Source organism: Coturnix japonica, chromosome 3 (assembly GCF_001577835.2).
Source record: "Coturnix japonica isolate 7356 chromosome 3, Coturnix japonica 2.1, whole genome shotgun sequence".
Classification (NCBI taxonomy): domain Eukaryota; kingdom Metazoa; phylum Chordata; class Aves; order Galliformes; family Phasianidae; genus Coturnix; species Coturnix japonica.
Genome location: NC_029518.1, coordinates 57,797,451 through 57,818,944, shown reverse-complemented (window position 1 = coordinate 57,818,944; position 21,494 = coordinate 57,797,451). Strand labels below are relative to the sequence as shown.

Below are 21,494 nucleotides of genomic sequence, written 5' to 3'. Positions count from 1 at the left end.
ATGTTTAGTCAGTGTCTCCAGCAAGCGTTTATTAACCTGGGGTATGTGGTAAAGGAACTACTACAGTGAGGGAGGAAGCAGCCTTTTACAGAGGATCTATGGGAAAATGTTCTTTCCATGACCTCTAAGAAAGATCTGTTTCAGGTTTGAGAAGCATCAATTACTTGCCTGGTTGCATGCTTCATGTTGAGCCAGTTCTTCAATTAGATTTTGCATTTTTTTTCCAAGAGAAGGGTTCTTCTTCCAGTTTTCGGTCATTTCTAGTGAACAATTTATTGTTGATAATTTTAATCTCCAAACTTTCATTATGATTGTCAAGGAGTGAAAAATAATGTGTGTATATAGACACTAAATGTCTGTACATATGCGGGCATGTCTATTTGCAAATGTATATATGCATAGATTTTTTAACCGGTTTTGCTATCTTCTTCACAATTCTACTCACTGTACATTTGTCACATTACGCTAGAATGTATTTATCTGGGAGCACATCCCAAGTTACCAGTGGTGCTCCATTCCGAGAAGTCACAAACTCCATTTAATCAGTAAAGCCAAAAATACATGCATTTATGTAAACTGATCAGTAGAAAGCAGACAGTGCATGTAACTTAACCAGGTTTGGAAAGAGATGTGTTTGTAACAAATATTTCTGCAAGCTCAGTTTCATTGCACTTGCTGTTGCCCATAGTGGCAATACTCAGCATGTTTCAGAAAATTTCCATTCTTCCTCCACACCTTCTTTTCCCCTTCCTAAAGGCCTCACTTATAGCAATCCATTTTCTTGTTTATCCAGCTGTTGTTCTCTCTAGGTTAGCAAGCAAGTGGAGTGGGAAACCCCAGTGCAGAAGGTAAGATCTCACCATAAGAACTGATGGAACTGTACTGGGATCTCCTAGAGCTGAGACTTCAGCTGACTTTAGCCAAATGGGTTGACAGGAGGACTCTGACAGAGTATGGTGTAAGGTGAACATTCCCCCCATGACAACAGAACAAGAACGACAGCAATAACATCAAAGAATGCCATCTCAAAATAATCAAACACTGGAGAATTAAATTGCCATCATCCGTAGTGCATATTATATAGCTGAACACTACTTGGTCTGTACCAGGATTTTTAAAGATGGTAATGTTCCCAAAGGATAATTTTGCAGTTACTGAAAATTAAAAATAAAAAATAAAAAAAATAAAACAAAAGGAGAGAGAGGGAAACAGAAAAATGTAAATCCTGTAGGGCTGTGGGAAATCAATGGTTATGTATTGGGTCAACTTTTTCTACAGAATACAAAAGCAAACAGGAAACAGTTCTCTAAAAGACAATAAACTGGAGGTGAATCTTATTGATGAATCTACTTAACTCTGAAAAGCCAAAGAGCTCTTTACAACCATTGGTTAAGGAGTTCTCCTGTTAGACATTTTTTATCTGAAAGCTGGACTTCGAGGCATTAAGAGGCATTGAATTTCCATGAAATTCCTTTCAAATTGTCTTTTTGTAAGTATTTGATAATTTTAAGACTATTGGTACAATAGGCTGTTAGGTAGATAAGAAGTTAGGCAGATAGATAGGAAGTCAAACAGACAGGCAGATCTTTAGAAAGGTAGATGAATAAGTAGATAAATAATCTTGGGGGAACAATTTAGCAGACATTTAACCTACAATTTCCAGTACATTTGGTGCTCTTCAAAGTGAAAGACAATGCACGACAATGCATATAATTGGTGTATGTTTTCAGGTACATTATAAATAGTTCTTATTCTCTCTGAAAAGCAAAAGAATTCACTCTGTATTGGGAGAGAAATTTAGAACTGATTTATATATTGAGTACAGAAAAATGGTTGGTGAATACAAAGAAGCACTGCTGAAGAAAAAGGTGGGTTGTCTTAGAAATAGTTGCCTTTCTGCAAATTAATGATAACATACTTTTTTTTCTCCTCACTGCTTTTTTAATCTAGAGTCAATTCAGCACCATGAAATTGCCTAAATGCAGAAGAAAGCATGGTTCTGACCAAAGCACATATAACTACTTGGACGAAAACATGCAGTCTCAGGATGCCCTGAATACCCTTTGGAAAGTTTATTTTACCCTTGTGCCAGGTTTCTCTCATCTATGTAAAAGCCGTGAGGCAGCATCACTGATTTAGGAGATTAACACTGATACAATTCATGGAGTGGGAGTCATCTTGCTTTTCTCAAATAACAGAAGCACAGAATAGTGTCATGTGGCAGTCTCTTAGGATGCTGCTGGGAATGAAGGAAAAGTGTGCATTTTTCAGAGAGCTTCAGGAGATGTCAGAGGATAGGGCAAACTGAATAGTGCTGAACACATGAACGCTGCCCTATTTTTATGGGGTGACACACTGTCAGGGTAACACACAAATGTAACATGAAAAAAGATGTGTGGCCAACTTCTGAATCTCTGGTGAAGAGCATGAGGGAATGTTCATTTATAAAGGAGAACAGTACCCCTTAATCTGCTCTAGGTTTTCCCTGGAACAAGCTGTGCTGTAAGAGGTAAGAGCGGGGTGTCCAGTGCTGCGGGAATGTGAGGACTGTGAAGTTTGCATGGTGCTGGAAGGCGAGAGACTGGAGTATGGCTTGGCACGCACATGTTGGAAAGACACAGCATACTGAAAGACATGCTTCTGTCCTCGGGTGTGCAGGAGGCTGGAACGCAGCACAGGGCATGCGGGAAAGGAAGGAGATTCCTGGGGCTCCTGTTCTTCCTCTCAAGTGTGGAGCTGATGGCAGACATTTCCCAACAGCTTTTTCTTGTGCATTTCTGATTTCTCTGGAAACCACTCCCTGCTTCTTCTGCTACCAGCTGCCCTGCAGGGCACCCTTGTGCTGTGGAGCAGCACCTCCCACAGTAATGCCACCTTTGGGGATATAGGGACACATCAGAACAAGAGCCACGTCAATTTTTAAATTCCTCCCCATGACCAAGAGTGTTAAAAAAGGTAACGCCACAATGGAGGGCAAGCCAGTTTATCTAATTCAGCAGTTGTACTATCTCAACAACAATGGACACATAGATAATTCAGAACTTGTGCTCTCCCCTGCAGCATGCTATCCTTCTATCCAGTCAGTGAACTATTTGTGAATTACAAAAAATTTCTTCAAACACCAGTCAAAAAGTAATGCCAAATTCTGAGCCTAAACAAAGCTCTGCCTATTCACTTCTTGTGAAGCAGAAACTCGAGGTATGTTATCCTGAGCATTTGGCTCTTACCAGCCAACGAGTTTTAAAAGATTTTCCAAACTGGAATAACTCTCTGAATTGTCTCTGTCATGTGGTCTAAAAAATATATATATTTTTAAAGCTTGGTTTATAAACTGAATCTACATTTCAAAAACTTGGTTTGGTAGGATGCCATCTCTGTAAGTTTTGCTCTATAGACCAGAAGTCCTTCAATACATGCAAGTCACCTTTGGATGATTTCAAAAGGAAGCATGATCATGGGAGAAGTATGAAACAGCATAGTGTCTATAAACTGCTGGCTCTTACCTACTCTGCCAGCCCAGTGGTTGAATTATGTTTACATGTAAAACACCTCATAATTCAGGAAAGCGTCTACCTCAACATGAGAAAAGATCCTTTTTGAAAACTTATAGCCACCCTGTGTGTGATCATCCCAGCACCTGAAACCTGGTATGCACGTTTCCCTTTGCTGATGTGCAATAAATATTATTTGGGGTTTATAATTTTGTCCTTGTTATAGAATTATGTATTATTTTTTGTACAAGTAGGGGCATGGGGCATAAGCTACATATCCGGTACATTACCTATTATAAATAATTCCTTGCATATCATTGTTTTATCTTTCCATACTGAGTGAAATAAGTCTACATTGGTACAAACAGGAAATTACGGCACAGCCTCCATCTGGGCTGCAATAAGCTTGCTTCCAGTGGGTTCAGATTTAGGCACTATTAAGAAAATCAAATGATGTTTTCTTCTGTCTTACCCCACTCTCCCTCATATAGACTGGGTGCATATCTGCTGTGGCAATACCTTCCTTTCTTACTGTCTTCCTCTCTCTTTCCTGTTTTGAGTTTACTTCTAAAGATGGGATTTTCTTTTGCAGCCATTAGGATAAGAAATTAATTATGTATGGCCATAAAAATGTTAAAATGAGGGTTTGTTCAGTTTAAGAAAGTCAGGATATTTTCCAGCTTCTGAAATGGCACCTATCTGCACTAGGCCCAGGAGCTGCATTATTTGGGGCAATTCCAGGAGATAAGAACACAATTCCCTGTACCATGGCTCCACCTCCAGTATTTTTCTGAGAATTTTCTTTTTACTCTTTGATACTTCTTTTGTTTAAAAAAATATTCTTGACATTTTCCTGATGACATTTTCTCGAGGCTTAGCCAAATACACACTGAAGAAAACTGAAGTGAACCAGTGAGCCCCCCCAGTATGATAAGGTGTTGAACAATAGACGGTCCCACTCATTATAGACATAATCATGGAAGCCAATGTGAATATTTCTTTATCCCATCCTAGCTTTGTGTTGTCTTTATTGCACAAAAGTCGGAGCAAACAAAAATAAAAGCAGATACATTACCTGTTTATGCTCAGCTAAGAATCTGGCAGTCTTGTTTCCTTGCATCTAGCCACTCACTTTCTCAAGCTGCAGTCTTTCTCTGCCACCTACCTCCTTCTTTCTGAAACTTTATCTGTAGAGTTGAAAAGGAAAACATTCCTAAAATGAAAATGTTTATTGAAAGTAAGGGCTTCTCATTATAACACTTCTTTCTTTTTTTTTTTTTCTTTTTCTTTTTCTTTTTTTTCCAAAGCAAAACCTGCAAATGTATGAGTGTGCCATCAAAATCACGGATCATGATTATTGCAGAGGAGTTAAATGGATGTATCATGTTAGTAAGTCTGTGCTTAAGCAGTGCCAATGGGACTTGAACACTACCTGTTCCTACTTTCAGCACTTAGTAATGAAAATAGGCATAACAAACCAGAAAAAAAAAAAAAAAAAAAAAAGCAAAAAAAAAAGCTGGTTTATGATTGGGGATCATTGTTAGGGAACATTTTGCTTGATACTCTTTGTTATGAATGCAGATAAGGAAATATGCATTCATGACAAACAAAAAATACTTACAGAATATCTTGGTGAATGCATCTTGGAACAAGCCCAGTTTGGTGGTGGGGTGACTTGAGTGGCTCTGTGCCCATGAAGCAGAAGCATGCAGTGATTCAGCTCCCAATGTAAGGAGGTACATGCATCACAAAAGCTGCTATCTCTGCCTCTAATGACCAGACATAGCCTATTCTCACACCAGTTCATTAAAAAGCTTCCATGAGCCTTAACATTGTGAAAGCAATGCCCCACCGTTCAATGTACCCAGTGTCTTCTCACACATGTTAATCTATTCCCTCATGACAGCTCCAGGCTTCCCTTCCAGCCCTGCACAATGATCTCTTCATCTGCCACAATCAGCAGAGCAGAGACAGGTGATGCCATGGGCTGATGGGCAGAGAGGATCGGGCCAGAGGAGTGAGTGACATACACCAGATGCAGAACCAGCCCCACTGCAGCTCCTTGAAATGCATCAGTGTGGGGAAATCACCGCATGCACTCCAGCTGCTGCAGAACTGCTGGAGCGGATGCATTACACAAACCGTCACCCAGTAGTAGCTGTGCATGTAATGAAAAAACAGCCAGCAGTCAGTTTGGAGAGCAACAGGGAGACAGGGGAAAAAAAGGAAGGGGAAAAAAAAGAGAGAGAGAGAGAGAGAAAGAGAAAATAAAGCACTCCTTCAAAGAAAGATCAAAATTAATTACAAAATATTTTGAGACTGAAAATTAAATGTACAACAAAACTGAGTTCCTCAAGACAGTGAAAAAGAAAAGACCAGTAATATGCGCCCTTACCCCCTTACCACGCTGACTTTTATCTGTAAGCTTCATGAATTTAGTGCCCATGACTGTAATCAAACCAGCAGTTTCTGAGCCTGAAATCTTCACACACATGGACCCGGGGATTGCACCTCAGAAACATCTCTGGGAAAACCATGGTAACAGTTGCCATGTCCTAAGAAGAAACAAAGAGCTTTTTAGGCAGACTGAGCGCAGGGACTACAAGGGTAAGAAACAAAAGTGTAGGTATTGATCTTCATTCATTTCAGCCAGATTTCACCACTGAAAACCCACCAATCATATGTCCAACTTAAGGTTAGGTACACACTGATCCCTTCACACATTTGAGAATAAAATAAGAGCACAGAAAAGGGAAGCCCATTGAAACCAAAATTAACATCTCATAGAGGAGGTATTACACACAAAAATGAAACACATAGGAAATGGATGAAAATGTATAAAACTGGAGCAACAGAAAATATTTATTATATGGGAGCATTTGCATTAGATAGTTTGTGAACTGTTCAAGATGATCGTAGTCAATTTTAAAACTAGTATAAAATCTACCAATAAATTTTGTAGGTAATGTACTGGCAAGAAGGTTGGTCAGTAAGATGATAAATGGGACATATGGAAAGACCCGAGCCTGCTGGTAAGCCTGTGGGCACTTTCAAGCAAGCAACATGTGAATGGAGCTAGTAGCAGTGCTGCACATCTAGGAACACAGCAGGTGGGCAGTGGAAAGGGTCCTGGAAAGAATGACACTATGGGCAGCACGAGCAGGTGTCATATGATTGTGTGGCACCGCCAAAGCATTGAGTTGGTTGCGTGCAGTCTCAGTCAGCTACATGACAGCTCAGAAGAAACATCAGAAATAGCCCCCTACCATCTGTCCTCATCACAATGTAGTCCATAGTTTGGACTCCTAATAGCGAAAACATGTAAAGTTCCCAGTAGGAAAGCAGGGAAGTGTGCACTCCTTGTCTTTAAAATCCTGTTGTGGCAATAAGCAAACAAACAAGCAGGTAAACAAACAAACAAATAAATAGACACAATCCTCAAGCATAATCAGAAGTTGCTAACTTACTTCATACACACCTCTGGCAAGAGCGGTGTTAAAATTAGTAATGAGTTCTTGTTTTAAAATGTTAAAATCATTGAAAAATTGTGCAGAGTACAAGAAAAAAAAAAAAAGGTATAAAATGTCTGCAGAAAATTAAGGAGCTGTATCTGTGTCTTCTCTCAGGAAAAATAAATAAATAAATAAACAAATATGTGGAATAAAAAGGGTTTCACAAAATACTACATCTGAAAGGACACTCCAGCTACGTGCAGTAAGGCATTACATGAAGCAACAGCTGGAAGCTTGAGTCAGATCTACTCCAAGTGGAAGTGGGAAGCACTGAAGGCTGCTTCAGCACTGTGACAAACTGCTAAGGCAGGGGCAGAATTCCCCATGCAGTTCGTGGTCTTTCCCAGTTGGCAGAGTGTGCCTCTCTGGAGTCAATATTAGTTTCCCTGACCTTCTGAAAAACTGTATTATCAACAGCATAAGATATCCATTTGGGCAGATTCAAAACCAGAAGGATCTCTACTGGTCAATAAATGTTTAATCCCTGAAACATATGTTGGCTAGGCAGACTGCTGTGCATAGGATGTAGTGCTGGTGCTGGATGCAGCATTCACAGGGATGGTGAGCAGCACATGCTGCCAGTCCTGTTACATTTCCCTTGCCTTTTTGTTCCTGTCTTTCTGAATGTTAATGCTTTGTTTGATGGGGTATTTGCTTGTCCAGAGAACTGTTCACAGTAATGCCCCATTCTTTTGTGAAAGATTACAGCTCAATTAGAAGATAACTTTGAATTGTGTTATAGGAATGCGCCCAAGGCATGTTGCAAGGTTCTGCAACTTGCTGTTCATCAGAGCCCACCATTCTTCAGCCATAGCAAGAAGCTACAAAACAAGATTTCCTTTTCACATTACCGCAATGAAACTTTACCTGTCTGTGAACACAGGCTGTGGCCCATGCTCTAACCCATTAGAGCAATAGTCAGCTCTAACCCATATCCTTTCTAAAAGTGTTCTTTCCCTCACTGCTATCGTTATTTTCTCCCTAGGATAACTCAGATGGTTTTATTTCAAGCCTTTGTTGTTCTTTATGTGAGTCAACTCACCTAAAGTCCTTTAGTTAGAACCAAGAAAAACCATTTATATATAATTATACTAAAGCAGTGAGATCATTATTGAATATAATGCTGACCCAGGAATTCCAGGATAATGGAGACTGATTTCAGAGAGTGCTAAAACACTGCCGACACTTTTTCATGAATGCTTGGACTGCTCTGCCTTGAAGTAAAACAATTTGCTCGTGTCTTACATTAGACAGTTTTACAGTCAAATAGCTGTTACAAAAGAAGCTGTGGATACACCAAGCCACATCAGCGTCACTTCCAGTAACATGTACTGGGGGTGAGGTCAACCCACTCAATTCAGACCTCAGGGAGAGATTGTCCAGGGGAAGCAGCCTGGACTCTGCCACACTGTTGTACACAGTCGCATGTTGCTGCTGCACTTTGCTTTTTCTCCTTGCTTGAAGCACATACTAAGCTGTGGTGAGAGTCAGGTGTTACTTTTGCTATTGCACAAAGTCACTGGAGAAGAGCTTGTGCAACCAGCAGGGAAATGTGCTGTGCTTTCAGAGCACACGTTCCAAGTGTACTCACTTGTAAATGTGTCACCCAGTAGACTGATACCTTTGAGACAGGCCCCGGCATCTCCCGGACAGGGACGCTGCCCGGTGGGGACGCCAGGCTGGGAGAGGGGCCCTTCAGTCCCAGTGCGGTCCCTCGGGCTCTTGCCGCAGGGAGCTGGTGCATTCCTCCACTGAGAGCAGCCTTTTGAATCCCAGCCATGGGGTGAGTCCTTCCCGCTACTGTGGTTATTTGCTTCCTGGACAGGAGAAACGAAGCCATAGAGTGTTAGATACATTTCTTTTCCGAGGCCTGGTACCTACAGTCTTTGCCTTTGTTCCCATCCCAGCCATGAGCACACAATTAATTTAGGTTAGCAGTGAGGGGAGCACCGGTGGGACTGAGCTGTGCAGCCAGGGCTCTGAGTTGCATTGCAGTACAGAAAACAAACTTACTGAACTAGAAGAGGGAGGAGACGATGTTTAAGTTATGACTTTTCTACACCTGGTGTAGAAAGAAAACAAAACAAAACAGAACAAAAACTTATGATCATTGGCACTGAGATACCTTTTATTTTTTATTTTTTATATTTCAGCAATAGATGAGCATTAACAACAGTTCTCGGACTCTGGATCATAAAAATTGTGTTTTTGGTAAACAAAGCAGTGGTAAGTACAAGTCTTTTTAATTATAAAGATTTTCTTTTGAAATATAATGGAAGAATTCCGGGCCTTCAAAATTCAAAGTGTCTGTTCTTTTCAGTTTTCCCCCATATTTTTGGAAAACTAATGATATGCTTTCATTTCCCCCCCCGTATTTTTGTCTTCATTTCAAAAGCTTTACAACTAAGTTCAATAGGGTCCCTTTCCTCAGTCTCTGTGAGTCGTGCTATGGATGCTTCAGCGGCTGGCATCGATATGAGAGCCTCCATCCCCGTATTAGACACCGAGCTTTCCTGTACACCGCCGTCGAAGCTGCGTTGGGATGCGTTCAGCTGTTCGTGTGCTCACCGGGAAGCCGTGGAATAAGCCGCTTTACCTTCCCGACAGGTTGTTTTTACCACGGGAACCGTGCACGAGCATCCTCATTCATTCCCGGCATTTCCCATCCTAAGTTCCCAGGAAGGTTCCTCCCGGTGAGATAACTTTTCTCCAGCTTTGGCTGATCCCGGAGCAATGCTGGTGGCGCTCCCAGGCGCACGCTGGGTCTGGGGGCATTACCTTACCCGCAGGACGGTCCACGCTTCGTGCGGGAAAACCCTCCCCGGCACGGTGGGCGGAAGGGAAAAGGCAGGAGCAAGCGGCGGCTGAAGGGGGCTCTCCTCTCCCTGCCCTGGGTTGAGTCCCTCCGTCCCACGGAGCCGCAGCGCGGTTGAGGGCGACGGGAGGGAGCCGCGCTGCGTGGGGGGGAGGCAGAGCCGGGGGGGACCTCAGCGCGGCGCGGTCTCACCCCTCAATCACTCCTCCCACAGTGAGCCGTGCCTCTTAACCCCCGGGATCCTCCCTCCCGCCGAGCACTGCTCCGCTCTGCAGAACGCGAGTTGATGTCCGAAAAACGAATTAACGGCCTCGGACAGCCATGAGCTGTCTGGATGTTATGTACCAAGTGTATGGTCCCCCCCAGACGTACTTCGCCGCAGCCTATAGCCCCTACCCGCAGGTACGTGAGGTGGGAGGGGTGGCGTCGGGAGGGTGGCCCCCGGGCCTCACCAAAAGGAAAAAGGGAAAAGGAGAAGGGGAGGGGGTGGGGGAGAAGAGCCGGAGTCTGCGATGGTGAGAGAAGCGGGGCTGCATCCCACCCTGGTGCGGGGCTCGGCACGGTACGTACCGCCGGGACTGCGGGAGAGAATGGGACATCAGATCCGATATGACATTTAAGGGATTTTTTCCCCCACTTTTTTCCTTTCCCTGGCCGGGCTCCATCCGAGCTGGGCGGCTGCAGGCAGCGATGCAACCGGGTTGCAGAGGGCTACCGGGGAAGGGCGAGGGAGGGTGCACCACCTTTCTTGGGGTTACCGGGGATGATCCCGCTCCAGCCCCGCTCGGCGGCGGGACCCTGCGGGCTGCCCTAGGGACACGCGTGTGCAGCGTGCAGAGATCGGTAAGGGGATGCCTGTGCGTGTGCAGCCCGGGCTCTATGTTGAACCCGGCGTTCCTGTTCTCTTGGCAGCACCTGCTGCACCTCTCAGCTCCCCGTGTTTCTTTAGAGGTGTTTTTCTTCCTTTTTTCTTTTTCTTTTTTTTTTTCATTTTCTTTTTAAAATGTATTTATTTTTTTATTTCTCCCCTCATCGCTTCGGAATAGGAGATCTGCATTCCCTAGCAAACGAAAAAAAAAAAAGGAGAGGAAGAGGCGAAAGCGCCCCGGGCCGCTGGCGGGCTGCAGCCCCGGGCGTGCGGGATTGGGGGCTGGCAGTCACGCTCCGCTCCGCTCCCTCTCCGCGCAGCCCCAGCGTGGCGGCTCGCGGGACACCTCCAGCCCTGGCATCGAGGCCGGCATACCTGTTACAAATAGCAGATGATGTGTTCCCCCACCTTGTCCCCCCCCCGCCCGTCCGCACGCGGGTGACATTATTTAGGGGGCTAATTATTAGCTCAATGGCTGAGCCGGCAGCCAAGTGGAAAGGCGGCAGTCACGGAGAGACGTTATTAAATATCCCGCGCCGCTCGGTTCAGGGCTCCCGCCCGCCCTACTCTCGTTCTTCCTTCGGTCCGATCCGGCTCTGCTTCCCCGGCTCATCTTAAGGAACTCCCGGCGGCTGCGGGCAGAGAGACCTCGGGAAAAATCCGTCGAACTTCTGAGTGCCCGCTCTTTTTTAATCCCGGAGGGATCCAGTAAAAATTGTGCAATCCTGTAGGAAATACCTGAGGCTTCCCGCTGGCCAAAGAAATACCTTCTGCCCTGAAACGTGTTTGAAGCGGACAGCTTTGATTTTTTTCCCCCTTCCTCTCGTTTTCCACTTTGTTTTGTAGGTCATGCTTTTCTCTTTCCCCCGGTGTCGGGATCCGGGCCGCAAAGAGCCTCTGCGTGCGGAACTTAGCGCCGGGAGCTGAGTCCCGCGCGTCACCCCGCTCCCGGCAGTGCCCATCCCGCACGGCACTTCCAGGTTCGGGCGACCCGGGGGTGCGGCAGGACCGCAGCTCCCGCATGGAACTCGGAGCGGGTCTGGGCACTGCATCCCGCCTGGCCCGGGAACGGAGGGCCGAGACGAGGGCCAGCACGCCTCGTTGCTTCGTTTCCCGTCCTCCCTTTCCTTTCTCTCCCTCCAGAAACTCGCCTTGTACTCCAAAATGCAAGAAGCCCCGGAGAGCGGCAGCAGCGCCGGCGCCAGCAGCTCCTTCTCCAGCCACGCCGCCGCCAGCATCAAGGAGGAGGAGTGCAGCCCCGAGAAGGAGAGGCCCCCAGAGGCTGAGTACATCAGCTCCCGGTGCGTCCTCTTTACCTACTTCCAGGGGGACATCAGCGCCGTGGTGGACGAGCACTTCAGCCGGGCGCTCAGCCAGCCCAGCAGCTTCTCGCTTGGCAGCGCCAAGGCGGCGCGGAACGCCGGCTCCTGGCGGGGTGAGCACCGAGGAGGGGTGTGGGTGCTGACGTTCTGAAAGTGCAGGGGATGTGGGGGTGCAGGTCTAGGAGCCACGGCAGGAATCCTCCATGTCCCTTGGCTTTGAGTTTGGGGCTGTGATGAGCAAAGGTGGGAGCAATATAAGAAGTGGATGCAGGCATAGGTTTTTTGTGCCTATATCACAATTTTACACCGTATAGGCTCATGGGGTATCCGAGGTGGCAGGGAACACCTGACCTCAGGCATCGCTACATAGCAGCTTCAGGGACCATCCCTCATTTGCCAGTGCCCAACTGAGAGCCGACTGCGCACCCTCCCCACGAATTCCCATCAGTTTTCTAAGAATGAAATACTACTTAAAGTATTTCACAAGTGGAAGATGCTCAGCACTAAAAGCTGAAAGATTTCTTAGCTCCTCAGGAACTTCTTCCCTTTCTCCTAACACCAGAAGGCTCAGAGCTTATATACTTCCCTGGCAAATGTTTGTATCAGCAGCACTGTCTTCACAATCAGTAATGTGTAGCATCTACTTTTGCACTATCATTTATCTCTATTCCACGGGGTCCTTGTCCTTTGCCCTGTCAATCCTCAAAGAGCTAAAAAATGCTTCCCAAACATGCTAACAAGAGCCCCAAGCAACAGAAATTACCCCCCCATAGATTAAGCACATTTAAGCTGATTGCGCATCTCACGCTATTCCTGGCTGCTTTGAAACCACACTGAGGAAGCAGATGCTTTCCTGGCAGCACTGGGCATCCTCTAAGGTGTTGAGCGTAAATGCTTCAAGAGGGAGATTAGTACTAAATAAATAAATAAATAAATAAACAAAAGGAGAAACCCAACCTTGACAATTGCTTCGATTCATAATGATTCTGACTCAGTTTCCAGACTGAGAGAAAAAGGAGTTTCTCTCACCTTAGATAACAATCTTTTCCCCTAAAGAAGTACTAAAAGAAGCCTGGAGCAAATTGTTCCAGCCCTGGGCTAATTGTGCTGAATGACTGGGCTGGGGAGGGCTGCTGGTGGGCAGGTTTGCGTGTTTGGTGGTTGTTTGTAAGATAACTGCAGAATGAGAGTGAAGAGGAGCCCTAGGGTGTCGGATGCCAGGGCTGAGAGTGCTCATCCGTTATTCCTTTCTCTCTGCTTCTAGATGGCTCCTTCCCGATGAGCCAGCGCAGCTTCCCCCCATCCTTCTGGAACAGCGCCTACCAGCCCTCCTCAGTCCCTGTCACCCTTAGCAGCCCCCTGGCCACCCACAGCGAGCTGCCCTTCACCACCACGGACCCCTATGCCCCAGCCTCCCTGCATGGCCACCTACATCAGGGCAGTCCTGAGGCCTGGCATCATGCCCACCACCACCACCACCACCATCCCTACCTTGGGACACAGAGCACAGCCTACCCTCGCCCCACAGCCATGCACGAAGTCTACGGTCCTCACTTTGACCCTCGCTATGGTTCCCTGCTGGTGCCCACTGCCTCTGTCCGCCCCCACCGCCTCACCCCCGCCGCCATGCCCACACCAGTCAGCCCACCCTGTGAGCTGAGCAAGGGCGAGGCGGGCCCTACTGCTGCCTGGACGACATCGGGAGCCTTCCCCAATGCAGCGGGAGATGTGGCACAGAGCCTTGGCCTCAACGTGGATGCAGGTGAAGAGAGGTCCCTGGCCTTTCGGGGTCCCCCCAGCTCAGGGCTAACCCTGGTGGTGGGAGGGGAGGGCTCTGTGTAGAGGGCAGCTAGAGGAAACATATGGGTGTGTGAGCTCCCAACCCATCCAGTGTGTCCTTCTTTGCATTCCTTGGCCAGGCAAGCAAGGGCAATGTGTCACCCACTCCACATATCTGGCTCTCAAGACACACTCTGAGGTACTGCTTGCTTTGGGCCTTGTTCTGTGCTGGAAGCCTGATGGATCCCCGAGGGCTGTAGCTCAGTCCGGCCATAGGGCAGTCGCACAGCTCTGTGAACTTCTGCAGCTTTCTAAATGGTTTCCTTTGCTTACTTTTTTTTTTTTTTTCTCCCAGTTTTCAAAAAAATGCTATTCTATCTGCTGAGCATGTAAGGGCAATATCTATCCCTGTGACCAGGGAGGCTAGTGCTAGTGGCCTGCCCCTGGCCAGCTGTAGGGCTGCATGCTCATAATGGTGCTGCAGAGAGGACAGAGTCATGGACAGCAGTGCCAGCTCCTCAGGCTGCAGCTCCTTGTCTGCAGCGGCAAGGAAAGCCTGCTCAGCTGCTTGGCTTCCTCATGATAAAGCCCAGTGACCACAATCACTGGTTGCTGCATGCAGCCTCACTTCAGGTTAAAAAGAGACATGTGCCTCTCCTCACTGCAGCCAGGGCTCTTCTCGCTTCACCGCTTTCTTCTAGCCCTGGGGAGCCCAGGCTTCAGCTGAGCCTCTGATCTCATGTGGCAGAAATGGAGTTTGTCTTTCTCTTTCCTTAAATGCCTGTACCTATTTTTTCTTCTTCCCTTTTTTTTTCTTCTCTCCATTCTCAGGTTTGCAGCCTCAGGACAAAAGCAAGGATCTGTACTGGTTTTAGAGCTGTCCTTCACTCTTCCTCCCCTGGCTCTCCCCTGTAGATCTCTGCCTCTAGGCATGGTGGCATTCAGAGCTGAAGTCGGGTCAGTTTGTAACAGCTTCTGGTCTTGGTTTGCAGCTCGGCGTTACTCCTTCTGTGGTGGACCCCTTCTGAGCTGACGAGCTGACTCAGAGCCTCCCAGACCCCCTTGCCCTTTTCCAAGCCTACCATGGTCCTGCAGCTTGGGGACAGACAACGGGACTTAAAACAACCTGGCTTTGCAAGGATGATCCTTTAGACTTATTTTGGAGGTGAAAACCCCTCTGCTGAGAAAGGAGAGCCAAAGACCATGAACTATTTAAACAAACTCCACAGTCAGAACTGCAATTGGACTATTTTAAAAGAGTCAAATGACGTCATGAACCGTGATGCAAAACCACTGGCCTTCTTACAAGGGACAGAGGAAATTGTGGTTATTTCGCTGGTGTGAATATATATTTTTTTTTATGGAGGTGAAAATTATTTCTTGACTTCAACATGGGAAAAACTAATGTAGCAGTTTTGAACTGGAATCTTACTTTACAATTCAGAAAAGGAAAAGGAGAAGAAACTGGAACTCACTAACATTTTTTGGACTACTGAGGAGCTAGTCAGATTTTTCAGCATTGTGGTTATGAATGGCAAGCGCCGAGCTTGGGCCACCTGCCTTGGGCTTACAGAAGTGCAGCTGTTCCGCGGACAACTGTTCAAACTCCAGAAATATGAAAACCAAGGTGGCACTTGTCAGAATTTGACATAACATTTGCATTGAATGTGTAATGGTTGTTTGTTTTCTTTTTCTTTTCTTTTCTTTCTTTTTTTTTTTTTTTTTTTTAACAAGAAATATTTTATGGTGAAAACAAAACCCTCTTAAAGAAGGGGGAGAAAGGAAACCCGGGAAAAACTGCCCGCCCTCAACCTGGCAACCTTTAAGGGGAACATCAGAAGGATAGGCACTTGTGGGACAATAGGTCTGGGTTGCCTCTAACGCTTCCCTTTGTCTACTTGTTGCTGTCATTTTGTCACTTTAATAATTGTCTTGCTTTGGTTTGAAAGGTGGAATAAGATATCTATTTAACGGTAGGAAAGCTGCATTAAAGGTATTCCTTCTTTCACCCTGAGTGCTTTTATAGGGAATTAAAACAGAAAAAGAGAAATGAGGCGGGTTAGAAACTTCAGGATGAAAAAGGAGAAAATAAATACCTGTAGTGTGGATGGAGTGAGTTATTTTACTAGTCTGCATTAACGCTAACTAGAAATCCCAGCAGTTGAAAATAAATTCTTAATGTGTAGAAAATATGGTGATAAATACAAAAGACAAGAAAATGCAATGTTATGGCAATGCTTGCTATTTAGCATAGGGTGTCTCTGTAGGATAGGCTGCAGAAAGGGTGGCACCCCATAGTAAGAGATGCTTCCTCATACACCTGATAAAAGTGGGAACTATATTTTGCTATTCTGGAGTGGTACATTAAAATGTTATTATAAAGGGTCGAATGACTAATTAAACAGTGCAGAAATAGCAAGTTCACCCTATGCTTGCAAGCTGATGTTTTTACAGGCAAAGCATCAGATCCCAACACTACAGTGTCTCATTTTGTTCCGTCTTTTCTTAATGCAACATCTTTGAAGTCTGACAAAGTTCAGTACATGTGAGAGGAGAGTCCTGATGCCATCCCTCTAACACTGGGAGAAGCAGTAGAAAACAGACTTTTGTGATGTGATAGGAGATTTTACATTCTGAGACTTGGGCAAAATGTTCACTGTGTTGGAAATGGAGAACTTGTTGCGCCTAAGTTCTCAACCAGAAGTATATTTATGGGGAATAACAGGAACATTAACAGCAAGAAAACAACAAAGCAGTGAGAATAAGTATTGCAAGGAGCTGCTTTGAAATAAAAAGAGGGCAGAACATCCCTGGCCAGAGCTGGGCAAAGGTCAGGATAAGGCTTGTGGTGGTGCTTCAGCCAGACAAACCCACAGGCATGTCGTCACAGCCGTAGGCTAACTGGCAGGCTGGAAAGGGCAAACAAACGGCTCCAGATTTTGTAGTGCTGGTTAAGCCACAAATGTTCTAAGTCTTCTATCATGAAGGAAGACAGCAGCACTTAGCAGGAGAAAAAAAACTAAAAATGGCATTTAACTTTATTGCTGCAGAGGCTTGAAGATGGCAAGGTCTTCCTGTGAACAGTCACCTGCATTTTTCTTTAGGTTGTTTTTAAAGTTTTAGGGTTTTTTTTTAAGTCATTTTTCTTGTTTGTTTTTTTTCTTTTCTTTTCCTTTCCCTTTTTTTGTTTTAATTTTTTAAAGTTTAATTTGGCTTTTGTGTAGACTATGCATTTGTTTCCTTTTTCTTTCATTTTTCCCCCTCTTTTTGTAATGGGGAGCACTGGGCAGTAGAGCCCAGATACATTTGGATACATTCATGTAAGCAGATATTTACTGCGCTGACAGTTACCATTCGTTTTGACTGGGAGCATTTTCAACCATGAGGATTTATGCAATGAATACATGAGTATTGCTTCTGATACTTGCTCTCCAGATAGTTTTTATTGTTGTACTGTGGAAGTACCTAAACACCAAAGTCAAGTCTTTGGCTTATGGTGTTAGGTGCTATGCAAACCACTTTTAAAAAGGCTCCCACTTTGGGTGCGCTGCAGTCACAGGGTGTTTTGATGAAACAGTGCAAATCACTGGGTTGTCCCGACTGTGGGAGGCTGCCCACAGCACTGCCTCTGAGATTCAGGTGTGAAGCTGTGCAGGGCTAGGGCTACAGTTTGTATTGCCAGAGCAGAAACTTAACCCTGAGCGTTAGGCTGCCCAGCACAGGGTGAGTGAGTTTCCCAATGCAGTAGCAGTGTAAATAAAACCTCGGTGCTATTTCATAAATCTGTTTTGTTTCTCTTTGCATCATAGACTAATAATTGCTTAATCAGGAATGTGCACAAAAAAAGATCTGTAAATGCAAAAGGTATGCTTTCTCTGTGTTACGTGCATCTTACATGTCATTTGCAAACACCTAGGGTCTCCCTTCGGCCTGCAGTTTTGTACTGGCTACTACTCTCCTGCAATAGTCAAGCAAACAGATTGTTTCAGTGGTGACATACAAACAGACATAGTTTGTGACAGTCCTTATAGGCTCTTGGGCAGGAGGCAAAGGGCTCAGAGCTGTTGCAGAGTGATGCAGAAGCAGGTGCAGGGGCAGTCAGGCACAGAGTCTGCTTCATTTTAACAAAGATTTCCTTCTGATATGGCTGCAGTTGCAAGGATGCAGTTCAGGGTTCCTTAAAGGCAAATAAATATGTAACTCTGCATTTGCAGTCTCCTGTCAGCTAGCCTTAGGGTGAATATTTCTTCCTACTATCTCTCCCAGTGGGTTTTGCATCAGAACCCCTAGGGGAGAGGAAAGTAGGAGAGGAGAGGAGGATAGCGCCTGAAATCTCTGCACCTCCCTTGGCTCTTGCCCTGCCCGTCCTCAGGGAAATGGATCTGCCCGTCTTGGGTCAGAAACAGTCCGTCCTCACTTTGCCTTTGATGTCCTATTAAGGTTCACAACAAGCTCTAGCTAGGGCTTAAAGGTTGGTCCCTTTCTAAAAGGAAAGCAAGTGTTGTGGATGGCTTTAGATTCACCAAGGCCTCTGACTGGCAGTTCTTGTGCATCTTTTTCTGGGTAAGGGGTGTAATTAAGATGCCCTTTTGATTACAGGAAGGCGAGTCAGCTCCTTGGGGGGTTGTGGTGTCCTGGCTGGCTTCCCTGGCCTGCCACCCAGAGGAGCAGTTGCAGAAGGGAAGGAGAGAGAAGAGGTGAGATTATTTGGAAGGGTAAGCAATGCTGTGTAGGGAAGTAAGAATGAGAAATGGGGAAAGAAAAGGGATAAAAAGAAAAAGAAAAAGGGAAAGGAAAAGGAAGGAGAAAGAAAAGGAGGCAGAATAAGAAAGGAAAGAAAAAGAAAAAACCTTCTATTAAGATCTGGGGCTGAAATCCTGGAGACTGAGCTATTGTTTACCTCTTTCTACAGCGAGACTGCTTTCTGAACTGGCCATCCTGATGAGCAGCTCAGACCAGATGAGTCCCACTGCTAGTGTCCATCTCTAGTTATACCTAAGAAATTAACTTTGCTTAATAATTTCCTACTTCCTACTGCTTCCACGACCAGGGACAATGCATGAATGCTGTACAGCAGACCTACAGGCAGGCGCTACCTGCAGTGAGGAGTCCTATGCCCTCTCCTGCCTGAGCTTCCTGGGTGTAGTCCCACCTGACCACTGCAGGCATCTTCTCCTGTTTCACCTGGCATGGTCAGACTGCAAGGTGTCTTCCCGTTCAGCTTCCTCATTTCTCCTTCTCTTGCTCCATCCACTGACCCCCACTCCTTGCCCTCCCTGCTCACTGAGCCCCTTCACTCCTGCATCCACTACTGGTCCTATGCTGCAGCCACAAGGAGTGCCACAATGAGGGATGTGAGCTTTGTCATCAGCACCTCTTATCTGTGGTTGAAACTTCAATACTTGCACAAGAAGCAGAACTGAACCAAAAGAGCCAGCACACTGTTTCCAGTCCTGGACCCTACTGGTAGGAGTTGGGTCTGAATCCCTCACACAGCAGAATAAAACTTTTTCACAAGAAGAACCCAAAAGGGCTGTGACAGCCCCAGTTGCACACAGGCACAAATGATTATTTTCTCTTGACAGACCTGCACAGCTCCCTCTGTGTATTTAACTGCGGTCACAGTGAGCTGGATCAGGAAAGGGACACTTGATATCTGCTGTTTCCGTGGTTGAAATATTTGTGAAGTTAGCGCATAATCTGAAAGCAGAAGCTAATAAATTATAGGGTGCTAATTGGGGCCGGAGTGGAGCTGTCAATCATATTATCCTAAACACACAGAGACCCTCATAACCTAAAAAGGCAAGAGAGGCTCCAGGAACAGCTCCCAGTTGTCACTAGCCATGACCTCCACTTCAGTGAGAGCACAGAGAGCCAAGGCAGAGAGTTTGTTCTGCTAAGAAAATTCAAATCCTACCCTCATGAAGGCACTTATATGTGTTTTGTTTACCTTCTCTGGCAGTGCATGTCCCAGGGCACTTTGTTATTTTGCTTTGCCACCTAACTTATTGCTCTCATGATTTAAAAAAACCCACATATCTGAAAAGAATTTGCAACACTTTATATTTGCATAGCCCTCAGAGTAACAGGCACAAACTTCTATTCATGGCCCAGCCCTACTGCATATGAGCCTATCTTCTAAAAGTTACTTTATTGCCCACGTTTCTTTTTCCTGCTTCTCAGGCTCTAGAAGCATATATGCTTCTGGGAATCTGCAGAGGTCTATGATCTGGGTCAAAAGACAACTGTGCAAACATCATAGTTATAGAGCACCTGCAGTTATTTTGTCACTAGTTTTCTTGCATTGTTTCCATCAAGATATTTGCATTTTACTCAACATATAACATAAAATTGAATCAAAGGCTGTTGAAGAGGATTTTAGTACACATTTACCACAGAAAAAATCATGCCTGTATTGAGACAAGAGGCATTTCAGAAAGGCTTCCGTGGAGAAAGTGTCTTGAAAAAGATTAGGGACAACCCAAAAAAATGGGAAGCCTTGTTTTAGTGCCAGCATGACTGCTATGCACACACCTGAAAACTGAGCAACAGTGAGGTCAAACCCTGTTCCTCCCTTTTGACACCTCAGTGATTGCCTAGGCTTACTGCTGCAAGGACACATGATTAAGTGCACAAAGACGCTAAGAGGTTTTTCTAAACATGCCATTTTTCCCACCATTTGTGATACCTAATTGAATTACTTTATGGTAACCCTGAAAGCTGATAAGCAGCAGAAACAGTGATTCTTCTCCATTTCTGCTGTGAAAATACAGCCTCTAGCCTGAAGCCAGCAGCCAACTCTGGGTGGGGCAGGTGAGGGAATGTGTTTTACCCTGGCTGGGTTCATCATGGTCATCCCCTCCCTGTGCAAAGCGAGACAACAAAGCTGCCTGCATTAGCTCATCATGTGGTTGCAATAGAAAACCCTGAAGAATGGCAGTGTGGAAAGAACACTTCATCTTTACGAAACTTGTCCATGGTCACCTGCAAAATCTTATCAGTTTCCTACCCAGTCAGTGGAAATACAGTGTATTATGCTGACATCACATCAAACGCTTCACATTTATGTCTTGGAAAATTTTGTTTATAAATTAGAAGCATAAAACTATGCTCAACCCTAAGTGTAAATGTACAGAAATGAGTTTTTTAATTTTCTAAATGTAATTGGTAAGTATAACAATACTTGTACAGCTGTTGCTGCTCTCCTCTCCCTCTTCACAGAATCATAGAATCATTAATATTGAAAAAAAAGACCGCTAAGATCATCTAGTCCAACCATCAACCCATCATCACCATACCATGCCCACTAACCATGTCTCTCAGTGCCGTTTTTAATGGAAAGACATTTTTAACAGCTCCTTTACATGTGGCATTGAGAGCTGCACCTCTTCTGATACAGCAGTCCCCACACATCATGTTCTTATTCACCTTCACTCCTACAGTTTCCAGCGGAATTTCCTTATGCTGACTATTTCTATCAGGAGCTCACCCTGAGGATAAACATACTATTCTTCAAAATTTGCACTGCTAATACAGAGAATCTTCTCTAAGCTTTCTCAAAAACAGCAAAATCCTTCTGTCTGCAAGTACAGAGTAGTTTAAATGAAAGAAAGTTTAGCATATTCAGCATAGGGTATCTGCATGCACAGAGTTTGCATACAAAGTCACTAGTTTTGTTTTAGTCAATTTAGGCAGAGGATAATTCTT

The 21,494-nt window shown here is 45.2% G+C and overlaps 1 protein-coding gene and 1 long non-coding RNA gene across 5 annotated transcripts; one reads left to right on the top strand and one right to left on the bottom strand.

Moving 5' to 3' along the window:
- Positions 1-1,756: 1,756 nt before the first annotated feature.
- On the bottom strand, positions 1,757-6,061 carry LOC107311799. The gene is made up of 3 exons (XR_001554263.2): positions 5,887-6,061; positions 4,567-4,678; positions 1,757-2,874 (listed from the first exon to the last, which is right to left on the bottom strand). It is a non-coding gene; the product is annotated as an uncharacterized LOC107311799 (long non-coding RNA).
- A 3,877-nt stretch (positions 6,062-9,938) lies between these two features.
- Positions 9,939-15,795, top strand: VGLL2 (vestigial like family member 2). 4 transcript variants are annotated; one of them, XM_015858805.2, is made up of 5 exons: positions 9,939-10,220; positions 11,830-12,121; positions 13,273-13,770; positions 13,928-13,986; positions 14,780-15,795. In XM_015858805.2, the coding sequence occupies exons 1-5, from the start codon at positions 10,140-10,142 to the stop codon at positions 14,813-14,815; spliced, it is 966 nt and encodes a 321-aa protein (XP_015714291.1). In that variant the 5' UTR covers positions 9,939-10,139; the 3' UTR covers positions 14,816-15,795. The 4 variants fall into 4 exon arrangements, with proteins under 4 accessions (XP_015714291.1, XP_015714290.1, XP_015714293.1 ...); XM_015858804.2 differs by having other exon boundaries at positions 14,619-15,795; XM_015858807.2 differs by lacking the exon at positions 13,928-13,986 and having other exon boundaries at positions 14,619-15,795.
- The last annotated feature ends 5,699 nt before the right edge of the window (positions 15,796-21,494 follow it).